Source organism: Rissa tridactyla, chromosome W, assembly GCF_028500815.1.
Source record: "Rissa tridactyla isolate bRisTri1 chromosome W, bRisTri1.patW.cur.20221130, whole genome shotgun sequence".
Classification (NCBI taxonomy): domain Eukaryota; kingdom Metazoa; phylum Chordata; class Aves; order Charadriiformes; family Laridae; genus Rissa; species Rissa tridactyla.
In genome coordinates this window covers 30,077,829-30,094,915 of record NC_071496.1, presented here as the reverse complement: position 1 = coordinate 30,094,915, position 17,087 = coordinate 30,077,829, and the positions used below count along the sequence as shown (strand labels likewise).

At 53.8% G+C, this 17,087-nt stretch overlaps 1 protein-coding gene across 1 annotated transcript; it reads right to left on the bottom strand.

Annotated features, from left to right (window-relative positions):
* Nucleotides 1-7,011: 7,011 nt before the first annotated feature.
* Nucleotides 7,012-10,806, bottom strand: LOC128901924 (transmembrane protein 8B-like). The gene is made up of 8 exons (XM_054184067.1): nucleotides 10,510-10,806; nucleotides 10,087-10,183; nucleotides 9,760-9,883; nucleotides 8,363-8,505; nucleotides 7,985-8,163; nucleotides 7,761-7,907; nucleotides 7,570-7,686; nucleotides 7,012-7,347 (listed from the first exon to the last, which is right to left on the bottom strand). Exons 1-8 carry the CDS (start codon nucleotides 10,804-10,806, stop codon nucleotides 7,012-7,014), a joined length of 1,440 nt encoding a protein of 479 aa, XP_054040042.1.
* Between the last annotated feature and the right edge of the window lie 6,281 nt (nucleotides 10,807-17,087).

Here is a 17,087-nt window from a genome sequence, read left to right as displayed (position 1 = left end):
AATGAGAAGAAATATGCTCTGTTCACTGATGGGTCCTGCCGCATTGTGGGAAAGCATGGAAAGTGGAAGGCTGCTGTGTGGAGTCCTACACGACGGGTTGCAGAAGCCAGTGAAGGACAAGGTGAATCGAGCCAGTTTGCAGAGGTGACAGCCATCCAGCTGGCTTTGGACGTTGCCGAGCGAGAAAAATGGCCAGTACTTGATCTCTACACTGACTCATGGAGGGTGGCAAATGCTCTGTGGGGGTGGCTACAGCAGTGGAAGCAGGGCAACTGGCAGCGCAGAGGCAAACCCATCTGGGCTGCTGAACTATGGCAAGATATTGCTGCCCGGATAGAGAATCTGGTTGTGAAAGTACGCCACGTAGATGCCCCTGTACCGAAGAATCGGGCCACGGAGGAACATCAGATCAACCATCAGGTGGATCGGGCCGCTAGGATTGAAGTGGCTCAGGTGGATCTGGACTGGCAACATAAGGGTGAACTATTCATAGCTCGGTGGGCCCATGACTCCTCAGGCCATCAAGGAAGAGATGCGACATATAGATGGGCTCGTGACCGAGGGGTGGACCTGACCATGGACACTATTGCACAGGTCATCCATGAATGTGAGACATGCGCTGCAATCAAGCAAGCCAAGCGTTTGAAGCCTCTCTGGTATGGAGGACGATGGCTGAAATATAAATCTGGGGAGGCCTGGCAGATTGACTATATCACACTGCCACAAACCCGTCAAGGCAAGCGCCCTGTGCTCACAATGGTGGAAGCAACCACTGGATGGCTGGAAACATACCCTGTGCCCCATGCCACTGCCCGGAACACTATCCTGGGCCTTGAAAAGCAAGTCCTGTGGCAACATGGTACCCCAGAGAGAATTGAGTCGGACAACGGGACTCATTTCCGAAACAGCCTCATAGACACCTGGGCCAAAGAGCATGGCATTGAGTGGGTACATCACATCCCCTGTCACGCACCAGCCTCTGGGAAGACAGAACGATACAATGGGCTGTTAAAAACTACACTGAGAGCAATGGGTGGTGGGACTTTAAACACTGGGATGCACATTTAGCAAAGGCTACCTGGCTAGTTAACACCAGGGGATCTACCAATCGGGCTGGCCCTGCCCAATCAAAACTTCCACGTACCGTAGAAGGGGATAAAGTCCCCGTAGTGCACATGAAGAATATGTCAGGGAAGACAGTCTGGGTTAGTCCTGCCTCAGGCAAAGGCAAACCCATCCGTGGGATTGCTTTTGCCCAAGGACCTGGGTGCGCTTGGTGGGTGATGCGGAAGGATGGGGAAGTCCGATGTGTACCTCATGGGGATCTCATTTTGGGTGAGAATAGCCAATGAATCGATTTGTGTGTTGTTGATTGCTAAGTAACCCTGCCACTGTATGTCCTCATTGCTATAATTGCTATCAGCTGTATTACAGTAAGAATCACCCAAATTAAGGACAGATGGACTTTGATGAAAAAAAAACAAAAAAAAAAACAAAAAAAAACAAAAAAAAAAAAAAACAAAAAAAAGACGAGTAAGCCACAGCGGTGATGGGATCAGAACTGACCTCAGCAGCTGGTGCCCAGCAACTTCCTCAAGATCTACATCTTCAGCCCATGGACTGTGGGCATGAGCCACACCGGGTGCACCAGCCACAAGCTCCGAAAATACAGCATGCAACAGGCCAGCACCACCCAGCATCTCACCTGCCCTGAGAGACTGTCCTGACAGATGGAGCCCAAAGCCATGGATTAAATGAACTCACCGGACACTTTGGAGGGATGGCCCATAGACTAAGGGCATTATATCCGCATGAATATATATGTGTATATATACATGACAGGGGAAAGTGGTGGCAATTCATTGGAACCTGTAAGATCTGGGCATGGCATAGATGGTACGGAATAAGGGGTGGATAATGTCCTGGTTCCAATGGGGATAGGGTTAATTCTCCCCAGGACACAGGTATTCCATGCCATGTGAGCCATGCCCACCCTGAGCTGCCGGGGGAGGGGGCAGGAAGTCGAGGGCTGGGGCGTCCCGGGTCCGGTCGGGGAGTGGCGGTTCCGTAATCGTGTTTGTATATTCCTCTGTCCGTGTTATTGTTGTTGTTTTCTTGTTCCCTTTGCTGTTCTGTTTAACTGCCTTTGTCTCAACCCACGAGTTTTGCCTTTTTCTTCCGATTCTTCCCGTATTGGGAAGGCCCGAGCCAGCGGCACGTGGTTCTTTGTTGCCGTCTGAGGCCAAACCACGACAGTTGCATGGCATGCAATTGCCATCTGCAATGACAGACTGTGTCAGGGACGCTGTCTGGTGAGCCTTGACTGTCAAACATGGGCAAGCAGCAGCAGCAGGGCCCAGCAGCCCCACAGGGAGGGCAGGCTGTGGGCAGTGGGCAGAGCATCCCTGCAGTGGGAGTTAGGGGTGGAAGGAGATTGTGGGGGGAAGCATGGTCCCAGCCTTTGGGATACCCATTTCCAGGGAGCATGTATAGGAGCAGGGAATGTCGGACCGATGGCACTGACAGCCCAGCAGGCAAGACGGGGCTGGGACACAGGAGGCTGAACCGTGACAATGCTGTCCTCAGGGCCACCTCCCTCTCCTGCATCGCCTGTGTCCCCTGCAGCCTCCCTGGCAGGACAGAGGCCAAGAAGGCTTGTGCTGCCCCAGGCACCTTCCTGGCTGTGTCTGTTCACATGTCCCTGCAGCCACCCATCCCTGCAGCCATCAGTCCTGGTGGGGCTCAAATTCCCTCACCCCTCCCCAGCATCAAGGAAGCACTCTTCACCAGCTGCTGGGGAGTCAGTTGCCATGGGGATGTCAGATTGTTATAGGGACACTGTTGCCGTGGTTATGCAGTTGCTGTGCCTGGCAGAGGTAGGAATGGAGCATAAGGAAGGCTGTTTGCATTGGGAGAGGGGTAGGAGTCACAGGGACCCCAGTTCTCTGGAGTGGGGGAAAGGCAGAGTCCAGCCTTCGCCCCAAGCGCATCCCCGTGGGGCCGAGGCTGGAGACCATGGGGAACGCACTGGCAATGCTCACCCAGCCCCATAGGGATGGACGGGTTGGTGTTCCTGACCCTGCAATGAAGGGTAGGTAGCTGAGGGGACCTGGGGTCTCCCATGGGGTGTCCCAGCACACTATCAGTGAGGTTTGGTGGGAGAGACAGTGCCGCACACCCTGTGCTGGGTGTCCCACAGGAGAGGGCAGCTTCACCAGGACAGGAGTAAATAAAGAGTGAGGGGACCGTGGGGTGGATCAGAAAAAAGGACAGACGGGAACTGAGAATTTTAGTCCTATTTCAAGTAGGACTCGGGAACATTCCCAAATGGCGTTACAAGCGCCTTTAAGACAAACAGTAGGGGTCGACAATGCACCAGTTTTTGTACATGTCCCATTTACCACTTCTGACCTGTTACATGGGAAACAGTCTGTAGGGTCATACCAAGAGAATCCTGAAGAGATGTATCGGCTTTTAGAAACTATTATGCTAACTCACAACCCCAACTGGGGAGATACGCAGACTCTACTGAATACCTTTTTTACTGCAGAGGAAAGGAGAATGGTACTAGACAAGGTGAAAGAAGAGTGAGGAAAAAGGAATAGACAGGAGGAACCTAATCAGTACTTGCCTTTGAAGGTAGACCCAGAATGGGATCCAAACTTTGGATTACGGAAAGCTAAGTTAAAGCAATACCAGACTCTGAGGAACATCGGAACAATCAGCAAGTGGATCAGGCTGCAAAGATTTTCCAGACAGATTTGGACTGGGAACATAAAGGTGAACTGTTTTTAGCTCGGTGGGCCCATGACACTTCAGGCCATCAAGGAAGGGATGCAACATACAAATGGGCCCGTGACCGAGGGGTGGATTTAACCATGGATGCTATTGTGCAGGTCATCCACGTTTGTAAAACATGCGCCGAAATCGAGCAAGCTAAAAGGTTAAAACCTTTGTGGTATGGGGGATGACGGCTGAAATATAAGTATGGGGAGGCCTGGCAAACTGACTACATCACACTCCCTCAAACCCACCAGGGTAAGTGCTATCTGCTTGCTATGGTAGAAGGAAGCACCGGATGGTTGGAAACCTACGCCGTGCCCCATGCTGCTGCCCAGAATACCATCCTGGGCCTTGAAAGGCAAGTCTCGTGGCGACACGGTACTCCAGAAGGAACTGAGTCAGACAGTGGGACTCATTTCAAAAACAGTCTTATAAGTAATTGGGCAAAAGAACATGGCATTGAGTGGGTATAGCAGATCCCCTGTCATGCACCAGCTTCTGGGAAAATTGAACGGTACAATGGACTATTGAAAACCACCCTGAAAGCAATGGGGGGTGGATCCTTCAAAAATTGGGACAAGCCTTTAGCACAAGCTACCTGGTTAGTTAACACCAGGGGATCCATCAATCGAGCTGGTCCTGCTCAGTCAGACCTTTTACATGCAGTAGAAGGGGATAAAGTCCCTGTGGTGCATGAAAGGGATATGTTAGGGAAAACCGTTTGCGCTTTTCCTGCCTCAGGCAAAGGCAAACCCATTTGTGGGACTGTGTTTGCTCAAGGGCCTGGATGTACTTGGTGGGTGATGCTGGAGAATGGAGAAGCTCAATGTGTGCCTCAAGGAAATTTGACCCTGGGTGAGAATACTCAGTTCTGAGTCTGCTAGGATAGATGAGACTCTGCACTTATGAACTAAATGGACTTAATGAACTCTTGTGTATAGAGACAAATCATACATGACTGATCTCTATATATCTGTATATGTCTATATTTGATGGATAAGAAGTATTAGTGATCTGAGCATGATGCCAATGGTATGGACTAAGGGGTGGAATGTCCTGGTTCGGGGTGGAGCAGAGCCCACTTTCTGTTCAGGGAGAGAGGCTCTTGCTCACACTTGTTGCTGTGGCAACCAGGGTCACCTGACCTGGTTGTTTACCCCATGGAGGGGTCGCACCTGTGGGGAGGAGTGGACAGGTCAGGTGACCCAAGCTGACCAATCGGGTATTCCAGCCCATCTGCCCTGCTCAGGATAAAAGCTGAGGGAGCAAAGGCATCAGGCTGGCTCTTCTTCAGTGGACTGCTTCTCCAATGTCTCTCTTTCTTCAGTGATTGACAGCTGAGGAGGGCCCTGTCAGCTCATCTGCCTTTTGATCCTGGTCAGGGTGTTCCAGTTCCCATTTGTCACTGAGCCCAGTCTGGAACTTTCCCAGTGCCTGCCAGTGACATCTCCCTGGGAGCTTGATCCTGTTTTGTATATATTTACTTATATTGTGTTTGTTTCCTTATCTTATATCCTTTTTTTATTTTATTATTGATTTTTCATTTAAGTAGTTCAGGTTTTTCTAAACTCATAACTTTCTTTATCTCTCTTCTTCCTCTCCTTGGAGCGAGAGGTAGGGGAGAGCATCTGTTATCTTCTCACTGGCCAACCCGGCCCAAACCATGACACAGAGAAAGGGCTGGAGCATGAAATCTCAGGGGGAGGGGGGCAGTGGGTGCAGGTCCTCCTGACATGTTTCCATGCTAGGCTGGCTCCTCATGGCCATTGCCCCCTGCACAACCTAGAGGGTTGGGCAGCAAAGTCCTGAATCTGCTGCCACTGTTGTAACCCTTGCCACCTCACCCCTGCTCCTGCCCACTCTGCTCTGACCTGCTGGGGCCCAGCTTCCAAGCAGCAGGTTTAATTAGATTGCAATCCTATTATGGTGCTGCCTGCTTGCAGTTGCTAATCCTATTAGGCATCCAGTAAATCTTCCTGCGCTTGGGCTCTGTCCCCAGAGTTCAGGGAGGTGGGGCTGCTGGTGAGTGGCTCTGCTGAGTCAGGATGTGACTGCCGGGATGTAGAGCTTTGCCTGTGGACTCACCACGAAGATCCCTGTGGAGTTGGGAAGAGCCTGGGGGGTTGGCGCAGTCCCCTGCAGGGGTGAGAAGGAGCAGTGGGTTTTCCTCTCTCCTTTCTGGTCCATCTTGCCCCCTCTGAGCTGAAGGGACAGTGTGGAAATGCCCTGTCCTTGAGCCACGTGCACAGCTCGGGTGTTTGCTGCCACCACACCACGGTCATCACTGGCTCAGGTGGGTGCTGAGCCTGTGGGTCTGACCCTGGGGGGGGGGCAATGAGGAACAGAGGCTGAGACAGGGTTGCCCCAACCAGATATGGGGGGTACAGGCCATGCAATGCCCCCTCCCACTGATACTCAGTGTCCTGCAGAGACAGGGCCGTTGCTCATGGCTGGTGGCACTGACAGGGACACAGGGTTGCCACTCCACTGCTCCTGGGTGGGTGCACCCATGTGTGAGGCACCACGGGGGGCTGATCCAGGCAGAGGGGTGACATGAATGGGGCTGTGGCCCTTACAGACAGTGCACTCAGCCCCGTGCATTGCCACAGCAGGCAGCACCAGGACTACTCCCCACTGGCAGCTTCCCCCAGGGCTACAGGCTCCCTACTGTCCTGCCAACTTGAGGAGGACCCTGGCTGCCCTGGCACAGCATGTCTCCACATGGATCAGGCATTACAGCCATCCCACGAGAGCTCAGTACCACGGTGAAGTTCTCCCAGCTCTGCAGTCTGCCCTGCAGTGAGACAAAAGGCTGGAGCCCCTGCTCCCCCACCTTGTCAGCCACTTTGCTCCATCCTGGAGTTGCGTCAGCCCCAGAGAAGCCCACCACAGAGCAGAAGCTCTTGCCATAGGACCCTGAGCAAGAGCAGTTGCCATTCCCTGCTCTGTATCCAGCCATGTCCCCTGAGCACTTCCATAGCCCTGCAAAGAGGAGTGTGTGGCCCCAGCTCAGCCTCGAGCCCCCCAGCTCTGTACCGAACTGAGCCACAGCAACTCCTGGAGACAAGTTCAACAAGGCTGTAATTGTAAGAACGGGGCAGCACAGGTGGCTGTGCGCTCACCTGGAAGAGTCCTGGTGCTCCCAGGATGGGTGGCTGGTAAAGAGAGCGGGTGCTGGGCCTTGTGGGGCTGCTGTCTGTGACAGAGGAGTCCAGGCTGCCAACAGCATCAGCTGGTACAAATGCTGTTGATGGAGGCCATCGCTGTGTCGACAAGCCCCAGCTCCTCCTGTTCATTGATGCAGAGCTGGTACCTGCAGCCCTTGCGCCGGGGCAGGGGTCCCAGGCGCCCATTGGGTTTGGCACGGGGCGGCAGCAGGAAGCCAACGCTGCTGGCGATGAGCAGGTGCCAGATGCTGTGGATGTAGAAGTAGTTCTCCTCTGTCTCCACAAAGGCATAGAGCAGCACAGCGGCTGCTGCAATCAGCACTCCCGGGCACAGGTAGAAAGCCCAGCGCTTCCAGGTCGGCGGGTAGCAGTGGCGGCGCCGGATGGTGCGAGCTGTCTGAAGTGGGGAAAGCGGGGGGCTGGAAGAGGCAGCCCTCGCAGGGATGGGTGCGGGCCCTCTGCTGTGGTGCTATGTCCCCCATGAGCCAGGGAAGGTCGTTCATGGGGAAGGGTGAAGGCAGCAGAGGGGAGATGCTGGCAGGGGAGTGGGGCTGGACAGGATGCAGAGCACGGCTGGGATGGGGATGTAAGGGGATGGGTGGGGACAGCATCTCCTTACCCAGGCAATGGCCATGGTCCCTAAGGCAAAGAGGCTGGGCCCCAGCAGGTTCCAGAGCCCGTGGCGGTCCATCTGCAGAGCCATGGAGAGCAGCATGGCCCCCAGCAGGTACAGCACCTATGGGGCAATGGGGCACATGTCAGGATGGGTCTCTTCCCTAGCCATCCCGCATGCCCCCTTCCCCCATTTGCCTGCTTGACCACAGGCTGGAGCCGGGCCATGGCGATGACGGTGACCCAGACAGACATAAGGGAGCCCAGGAAGTCGCAGAACTGCAGCACATCGTACTCCATGATGCAGAACACTACGATGCCAGGCTGGTCACAGGCGTGGTAAAACTGGGGTGGGGGGAAAGGGTGTGAGAGCTGCCCCACACAGCACCGGCCCATCACCTGCCCCCCGACCCTGCACTCACAGTGGAGAAGAACATGGTGAAGATGTAGATGGCAGCTTCTAGGAGGCAGTGGCTGCGGATGGCAATGGCCACAGGAGGCACAAACATGACATTGCTGAGGCACAGCAGCAGCGTGGAGAGGAGCTGGAAGCCATAAGAGAAAGCCTCGGCATTGTCCGTGCAGCCCCAGCCATTCCAGCCTGCGGCCAGGGAGAGCCACTGTTACCCCTGCAGCACCCACCAGTGGCTGAGGAGGGAGCAGGGAAGACCCTCTCCAGCACCCTGTGTAAAGCCGGCACAGGAGGACTAAGGGGGTACGCAACCCCTGGGGAGGAGGGGAGGATGCCAGGGGGGTCCCTGGGTGCAGCGGGCACTGTGGGTGCCTGGGGAAGCTCTCACCAGCTTTGCACTCGCAGACAGCATACAGGTAGTTGTTGGTGCGCAGCAGCTTGCACTGGCCATAGATGCCACAGTCATTGATGCAGGGCGAGAGGTAGGCACGCAGGTACACCTCAGCCGTCACATTGGTGCAAGGCTCGAACCTGCAGCACAGGAGAAGGGGGTCAGCCTTTGCCCTGCACCCCTCAAGCAGCTCCCACCTCCAACAGAGGCACCCACCACACCCAGACGTTGCTGTCTATGGGAGACCCAGGGACTCAGCAAGCGCAGAAATGAGCTGCTTTGGTGCTACACATGGCAGCTCAGAGCTGGTCCCCAAGGATCTTTGCACTGCAATTGTCTGTGCCAGGCTGGGTGAGCAGGAGGAACGCAGCTGTGCTTAGACCCACTTTGCCTTTAGCAATGCTATTGGCTCCTATTTTGTTTGGATTTTGCTGTGCAAACACCGTGCCTTGCAATGCCCATGTGTGACCATGTCATGGAGGGACCAACTGCAACTGGCAATTCAGCGTGAACTAGAAACGCAGCAGAGGAGTCAGAGCAGGCACACCACCTCCGCTGCCCCACACCTCCCATGCACACAGCTCTGGGCACACCTAGCACCTTGACAGCCTCCAGCACGCAGGAGCACAGACAGGCCCACATCCAGACAGCATGTGCCAAGTGCTGCCTGTGCACACATAGGCACACATACATGGGGCATGTCTGCACGTGTCTGCTGTTCCTGCATGTGTTCACACAGCCAAATCTGCACACACAAAGAATACACGCAGCCCTGTCTGCTTGCACAAACCTGAATTTGCACGCAGTGCTGTCTGCATGCATGCACTGAACACACACAGAGCACCATTTGCACGGCAGAGCCCCCCATGGACTCACATGCACAGACACACGCACACAACAATCCCTCCTCCGTAGGGCTCTCAGACAGACACACAAGCCAAGAGCAGAGGTACAGGCATGGGACCAGTCCCTGGAGATGCTGAGTGGAGCAGGGACACAGCAGCCTGACCAGAGCTGCCCCCTCATACACACAGCCAAGCCTTGTCCTCGCAGTGACAGCCCAGTCCCCTCCTGGGCATGAGTACAGATGGGCACTGCTGCAGAGACAGACAGGCACCAACAGATGCGCAGCATTCACAAGCTGACAGGTGCTTCCTAACCAAGAGACAGGGAAGAGACGTGGGGACCCACAGATGGTCAGGGAGGTGCAAGCTAGAGCCATCCGTGCCCACACAGGCACTCACATGGTGACACACAGCCCGCAAAGCCATGTGAGCAGTGACATGCTGGGCAGGGACCAGGTACATCCATGGACCCACAGCACACATGGATGCAGGCCATGGTGGGGACGTCCCCTCTGGGCACACAGGGAGGGGACATGCTGGGGCTCTTACCCATGCTCTGTGGCACAGAGCAAGCGCAGGCTCAGGTACCAGCTGCCCGTCTGGGGGTAGGGAATCCGCAGGCGGCTGAGGCTGGCCGTGGCATTGACAGAGAGCAGGAAGCCTGCCAGGGACTCTGCAGGCAGGGAAAGCTCCAGGTGAGCAAGGCAGGGGGCAGCCCCTTCCCCTGGGCAGAGCTAGGATAGGGCACCCCGTGCCAGGCTCCAGGGACAGATGCACCCATGGTCTCTGCCTTCTCCCACCCAGCCTCTCACTGGACACATGGGGGGGGGTGACCCCCACGGCCGTGGCAGGATGGACGTGCACAGCCCAGCCTACCCGCCTCACAGGTGACCGATGCATTGTCACTGGACATCAGCGGGACTTCATGGTTCAGACACCCAAACACTGTTGCGTTCTCGCCACACAGGGAGCTCTGACAGCAGAGGAGGAGATGGCCTTAAACCAGTGCTGGGGATGTCCCCTGCTCTGACAGCACCCGGCTTGTGGTACACCACCTAGCAGGTGCCCTAGCCCACTGCCCATCACCTAAGAACACCCCAAATCCAGGCCATCATCCTGCCTTTAGAGCACCCTAATCTGTGCTCTATCACCCAAGAGCTCCCAAACCATGGCCCATGACCCAAGAGCACCCCAAATCCTGTCCCTCGCCTTGCTGCAGCCCTGATATCACCCATCTCCCAGCCCGTCCCCCCCCCCGCGCTGCCCTGCCCCGTCTGGGGCATGGCGTGGCCACCTCACCACATTTAGCCGCAGCTCCAGGTTGAGCACTCCACCACTATCCAGCACCGGTAGGAGGTTGATGACGAAGACAGCGGGGCGGTCAGGTGGCACTGACACGTTGGGCCCAAAGAAGATGTAGAAGTGGACGGAAAAGGTGTCCAGCTCATTGCGTAGCATGGGGCGGACTGGCCAGCACAGCTCACTGGCAGGCGAGATGGTGGGGATGGGGACCGGGTGCTTCGTGCCATTGGGACTGGTGGGCAGAGGGCTGTCTCCCAGCACCAGCTCACCCACAGAGCCGAAGGAGTGGGGCATGTTCATGGAGGTGCTGGAGGGCAGGAAGGGTGGACGGGCCAGGCTGGGTCGGGAGCAGTCTGCAGGGCAGAGCCATCAGCCTGGGCACCACACAGCCACTCCAGCCCCCTCTTAGCTCCCATCTCCCCTTCTTGCCCACCACTCACCTGCATCTGCAGCCCAGCCCCAACCCAGTGTCCCGCCACAGGTGCAACCCCTCTACGTTTTTCTGCTTCTGACCCTCCAGTGGGGCAAATAACAAAGATCTTGGTTGTTATAGCAATAAGTATAAGCAGGAGCCTCTCTGTGTACCATTCCTTGGCATAAAATATAAATAATCAGGTCTTATCTCTCTGAGAATGAATAGTGTCTCACAATATGCTGTTAATTTCAGCGAGTGAGTTAGTTAGAAGAGGCTTAGCTCCAAAGTAAAATTACTGAAGAGAAAACTGGTTCTGTTTTACCTCAAACCAGGACAAAACCCCCTACAATCTCTGCCACTAGAGCACGCCCTGAAGTGCCACATCTAGACGTTTCTTAAACACCTCTAGGGCTGGTGACTCAACCCCCTCCCTGGGCAGGCTGTTCCAGCGCCTGACCACTCTTTCAGTAAAGCAATTCTTCCTGATATCTAACCTAAACCTCCCCTGCTGCAGCTTCAGACCATTTCCTCTGGTCCCGTCATTATTCACCTGGGAGAAGAGGCCACCACCCACCTCTCTCCACCCTCCTTTCAGGTAGTTGTGGAGGGCAATGAGGTCTCCCCTCAGCCTCCTCTTCTCCAAGCTAAACATGCCCAGCTCCCTCGGCCTCTCCTCATATGCCCTGGTCTCCAGACCCCTCACCAGCCTGGTAGCTCTCCTCTGGACACGCTCCAGCACCTCAATGTCCCTCTTGTACAGCGGGGCCCAGACCTGAACACAGCACTCGAGGTGAGGCCTCACCAGTGCCGAGTACAGAGGCACCATCACTCCCCTGCTCCTGCTGGCCACGCTGTTCCTGATACAAGCCAGAATGCTGTTGGCCTTCTTGGCCACCTGGGCACACTGCTGGCTCATGTTAAGCTGGCCGTCCACCAGCACCCCCAGGTCCTTTTCTGCTGGGCAGCTTTCCAGCCACTCTGCCCCAAGCCTGTAGCGTTGCTTGGGGTTGTTGTGACCGAAATGCAGGACCCGGCACTTGGCCTTATTAAACCTCACACAGTTGGCCTTGGCCCATGGATCCAGCCTGTCCAGGTCCCTCTGTAGAGCCTCCCTACCCTCAAGCAGATCGACACTCCCGCCTAGCTTGGTGTCGTCTGCAGACTTACTGAGGGTGCACTCAGTCCCCTCATCCAGATCATTGATAAAGATATTAGACAAAACCGGCCCCAAAACCGAGCCCTGAGGGACACCACTGGTGACCGGCCGCCAAGAGGATTTCACCCCATTAATCCCAACTCTGGGCACGGCCATCCAGCCAGTTTTTAACCCAGCGAAGAGGACACTTGTCTATGCCATGATTCGCCAGCTTCTCCGGGAGAATGCTGTGGGGGACGGTGTCAAAGGCCTTACCAAAGTCCAGATAGACAACGTCCACAGCCTTCCCCGCGTCCAGAAGGCGGGTCACATGGTCATAGAAGGAGATCAGGTTGGTTAAGCAGGACCTCCCTTTTCTAAACCCGCGCTGGCTGGCCCTGATCCCTTGGCTGCCCTGCACTTGCCGTGAGAGCTCACTCGAGATGATCCTCTCCATGATCTTCCCTGGTACCGAGGTCAGGCTGACAGGCCTGTAGTTCCCCGGATCCTCCTTCCGACCCTTCTTGTAGATGGGCGTCACATTAGCCACCCTCCAGTCATCTGGTACCTGCCCTGTTGACCAAGACTGTTGATAAATGATGGAGAGAGGCTTGGTGAGCTCTCCCGCCAGCTCCCTGAGTACTCTTGGGTGAATCCCATCCGGCCCCATCGACTTATGTGCGTCTAGGTGCAGAAGCAGATCATTGACTACTTCCTCCTGGATTATGGGTGGGTTGTTCTGCTCTCCATCCTTATCTTCCAGCTCCGGAGGCTGAACCCCCTGGGGACAGCTGGTCTGACTACTGAAGATGGAGGCAAAGAAGGCATTCAGTATCTCAGCCTTCACCTCGTCCTTGGTTGCAACTTTCCCCCCCGGCATCCAGTAAGGGATGGAGATTCCCCCTGGCTCTCTTTCTGTTGATGTATTTATAAAAGCTTTTTTTGTTGTCCTTAATGTTAGTGGCCAAGTTGAGCTCCAGCTGGGCTTTTGCCTTCCTAATTTTCTCTCTGTATAACCTAACGAGATCTCTGTACTCCCCCTGAGTTGCCTGTCCCTTCTTCCAAAGGTGGTAAGCCCTCCTTTTATTCCTAAGTCCCATCAGAAGTTCCTTATTCATCCAGGCTGGCCATTTTCCCCGCCCTTTAGACTTGCGACACTTGGGGACAGCCTGCTCCTGGGCCTTTAAGGTTTCCTTCTTGAAGGGCGTCCAGCCTTCCTGGACCCCTTTGCCCTTCAGGACTGTCTCCCAAGGGACTCTCTCAACCAGTGTCCTGAACAAGCCAAAGTCCACCCTCCGGAAGACCAAGGTGGAGGTTTTGCTAACCTCCTTCCTTACATCACTGCCAATTGAAAACTTGACCATTTCATGATCACTAAGCCCAAGACAGCCTCCGACCACCACATCTCCCACTAGTCCTTCTCTGTTTGTGACCAGTAGGTCTAGCGAGGCACCTCCCCCGGTAGGCTCCCCTACCAGTTGTGTCAGGAAGTTCTCTTCCACGCACTCGAGGAACCTCGCAGCCTGCCTGCTCTCTGCTGTGTTGTATTTCCAGCAGATACCCGGCAGGTTGAAGTCCCCAAGCAGAACAAGGGCTGGCGACTGCGAGACTTCAGCCAGCCACTTATAGAATACTTCATCTGTGTCCTCATCCTGGCCGGGTGGTCTCTAGCATACTCCCAGCACAACATCTCCCTTATTTGCCTTCCCCTTCATCCTTACCCATAAACACTCGACTTTATCATCACTGGAATCACTCCATACAATCAAAACATTCCCTAATGTACAGAGCCACACCCCCGCCTCTCCTTCCTTGCCTATCCCTTCTGAAGAGCTTATAGCCATTCATCGCAGCATTCCAGTCGTGACAGTCATCCCACCACGTTTCCCTGATGGCCACTACATCATAGCTGTCCTGCTGCACAATGGCTTCCAGCTCATCCCGTTTGCTGCCCATGCTACGTGAATTCATGTAGATGCACTTGAGCTGGGCCACCGGTTTCACCCCCATCCTTGGCCCTTTATCCCTAGGCTCGTTACTAGTGGGCCTGGTTTTATCCCCTTCCCCCTTTGATTCTAGTTTGGAATAGTTTTGTATATATTGTATCTATTTCATGATTTCCTTTTTATTTTCTTATTGATATTACATTGAAGTAGTTTAGTGTATCTAAACTCATAAATCTCCTTATCTCTCTCCTTCCTCTCCTTGGAGCGAGAAGTGGGGGAGGGCATCTGTTGTCTTGTCATTTGCCAACCCAGCCCAAACCGCAACAGATTAATTAGTGCCCAACATGGGGCACAAGCTTCCAGCTTGCTCAGGGAATGTCATTCCTAAGTGAAATGTTATATTGTTCCTTTAGAGAGCTTCATTTGAAGTTAATAGGTACAATGTTGCTTAACCTCATGAATATATTGCATGGTTTACTTGCTCTCTGTATTTGTCTGTGGTGGTTTAAATGTGCTATTTTTGTACGGTTTGGCATTCAGATGTATAATATGATTACTTGGATAATGGCTATACCTGCATATCTTGGGCATCATGTGATGGATTCTATTACTAATTCCACTTTTGGTTTCACCTGGGAAAGGTTTATCTTGCCCTTTAATGCTGATGTCAAAGAGCTAGGGGATGGAAACCTTCTGGGCTGCTTAGAAAATGAATGTTACTTTCAAAAGGTTGTGATTTTGTTGCTGGTTCTCCTGAATGTGTTGCAGGGGTGGGTTTGTGTTAAAAATTGGTGGAGGAGTGGGTATAGTATGGCATGTGCTGCTGCTACTCAACTCCCATGGGCCAATTCACAGCTGGCACAGACACAAACCACTCCCTAAGCTACCCCCCCACTGGCACTGGCCACGCCTCTGCCTCTGCCTGTACTGGGGGAAGCCGCGGCATCGGCCCCAGCAGCATCGGCCATGACAGCCACACATACACCCCCCCAACCCCCATCAGTGCAGGCCATGCTCCAGCCCATCCTGGCACCACTCAGCAGCGTGCGGTAAAAGTTACCCTGCCTCCTGCACTGACACCAGTTGCTCCAGCCTCAACAACAAGAACTGCTGCTACACAAACTCCAACAGAATCGGTAAAAGCTGCCTCAGTGACCAGGAAGCAAAAAAGGAAATATGCTTGTTCCCCTGCCCCTTATGACAAAGACCAGCTCAAGCCAGACAGCATGGGAGAGGGTCCTTCTTGGGCAGCGTCAACACAGGAGGAGGACTCGGATGCAGAGATAATTGTTAAATCCTTCTCTATGAAGGGTTTGAGAAACATGAGAAAGGACTTTAGTTGTCAAGAAGGGGAGACACTTATCTCCTGGTTGCTCAGATGCTGGGACAATGGGGCTGATTCCATAGACTTAGATGGTAGAGAAGCTAGGCAGGTGGGAAGCCTGTCCAAAGATGGAGGGATTGATAAAGCAATTGGGAGAAAGACAAACACTCTCAGTCTCTGGAGGCGACTGCTATCAGCCATAAAGAGCAGATATCCCTTTAAGGATGGTATTGAATGCTGTCCAAGTAAGTGGACCAGCATAGAAAAAGGTATCAAGTACTTGAGGGAACTGGCTGTGCGAGAGGTGATTTATGGTGACTGGCAAGTGAATGTAGACCCTGATGAAATGCCGTGCAAATGATCTTTGCTGAGCAAGTTTGCACGGAGTGCATCATTGATGCATTCCCATACATTGTCAACAATGGTTTGGGGGGATCTGATGCACCAACTGTAAATGAAGCGGCTAACAGGGTACGACAGTATGAAGGCAGTCTCTCTTGTTTCCTTACTGTGGCAGCTGTGGAAAAAGTGACTGAGAAAACAGAGGAAATGACCGAGACAATAGCTGAGCAAAATGAGGCAATAGCTAAGACGAATGACAAACTGTTTGAAAAACTGTCTGGGATGGAGGAAGAATCCCACTCTTCCCCTGAACGGACCCACGTCTCAGTCATTAAGAAAAAACACCCTCCTACTAGGAGACCAATTCAAGAGGAACAGGACCCCCTCTGAGATTTCCCGTGGCTTTGCTTCTGCAACTATGGAGAGGACATGAGTAAATGGGATAAAAAACCTACCCTGGTCCTACAAGCACGAGTGCTTGAGTTGAAAGGTAAAGCAGATAGAAGGAAGAATTTTTGCAGGAGGGTGGCTGCTCCAGTCCAGGGTAAGCGGTTCTCTGGTCTGGATAGGAGCTCATCTGCTAATTGTAGATGTTGTCCTCAAGGTTAGAGGTGCCCTGCGTCCAGCCAGGAGGAGAGGGATAACCGAGTTTATTGGACTGTGTGGATTCGATGGCCTGGCACATTAGAGCCACAAAAGTATAAAGCCCTGGTGGACACTGGTGCGCAGTGTACCCTATTGCCATCGAATCATAAAGGGACAGAATCTGTCACTATTTCTGGAGTGACAGCTGGGTCTCAAGAACTGACTGTACTGGAGGCTGAAGTGAGCCTGAATGGGAATAAATGGGAGAAGCACCCCATTGTGACTGGCCCAGATGATACTCCGTGCATCCTTGGCATAGACTACCTCAAGAAAGGGTATTTCAAAGACCCAAAAGGGTATGGGTGGGCTTTTGGTATAGCAGCTGTAGAGACTGAGGACATTACACAGCTGTCTGCCTTACCTGGCCTTTCAGATGACCCTTCTGTGGTGGGACTGCTGAGGGTTAAAGAACAGCAGGTGCCAATAGCTACTGCCACAGTGCATCAATGACAGTATCGCACTAAGTGAGACCCCCTGGTTCCCATCCATAAGCTGATTCGTCAGCTGGAGACCCAAGGAGTGATCAGCAAGATTCACTCACCCTTTAACAGCCTGATATGGCCAGTGCGAAAGCCTGATGGAGACTGGCGGCTAACAGTAGACTATCGTGGCCTGAATGAAGTCACACCACCACTGAGTGCTGCTGTGCCAGACATGCTAGAACTGCAGTACGAACTGGAGTCCAAGGCAGCCCAGTGGTATGCTACCATTGACATCGCTCATGCCTTTTTCTCTGTTCCTTTAGCAGCAGAGTGCAGGCCACAGTTT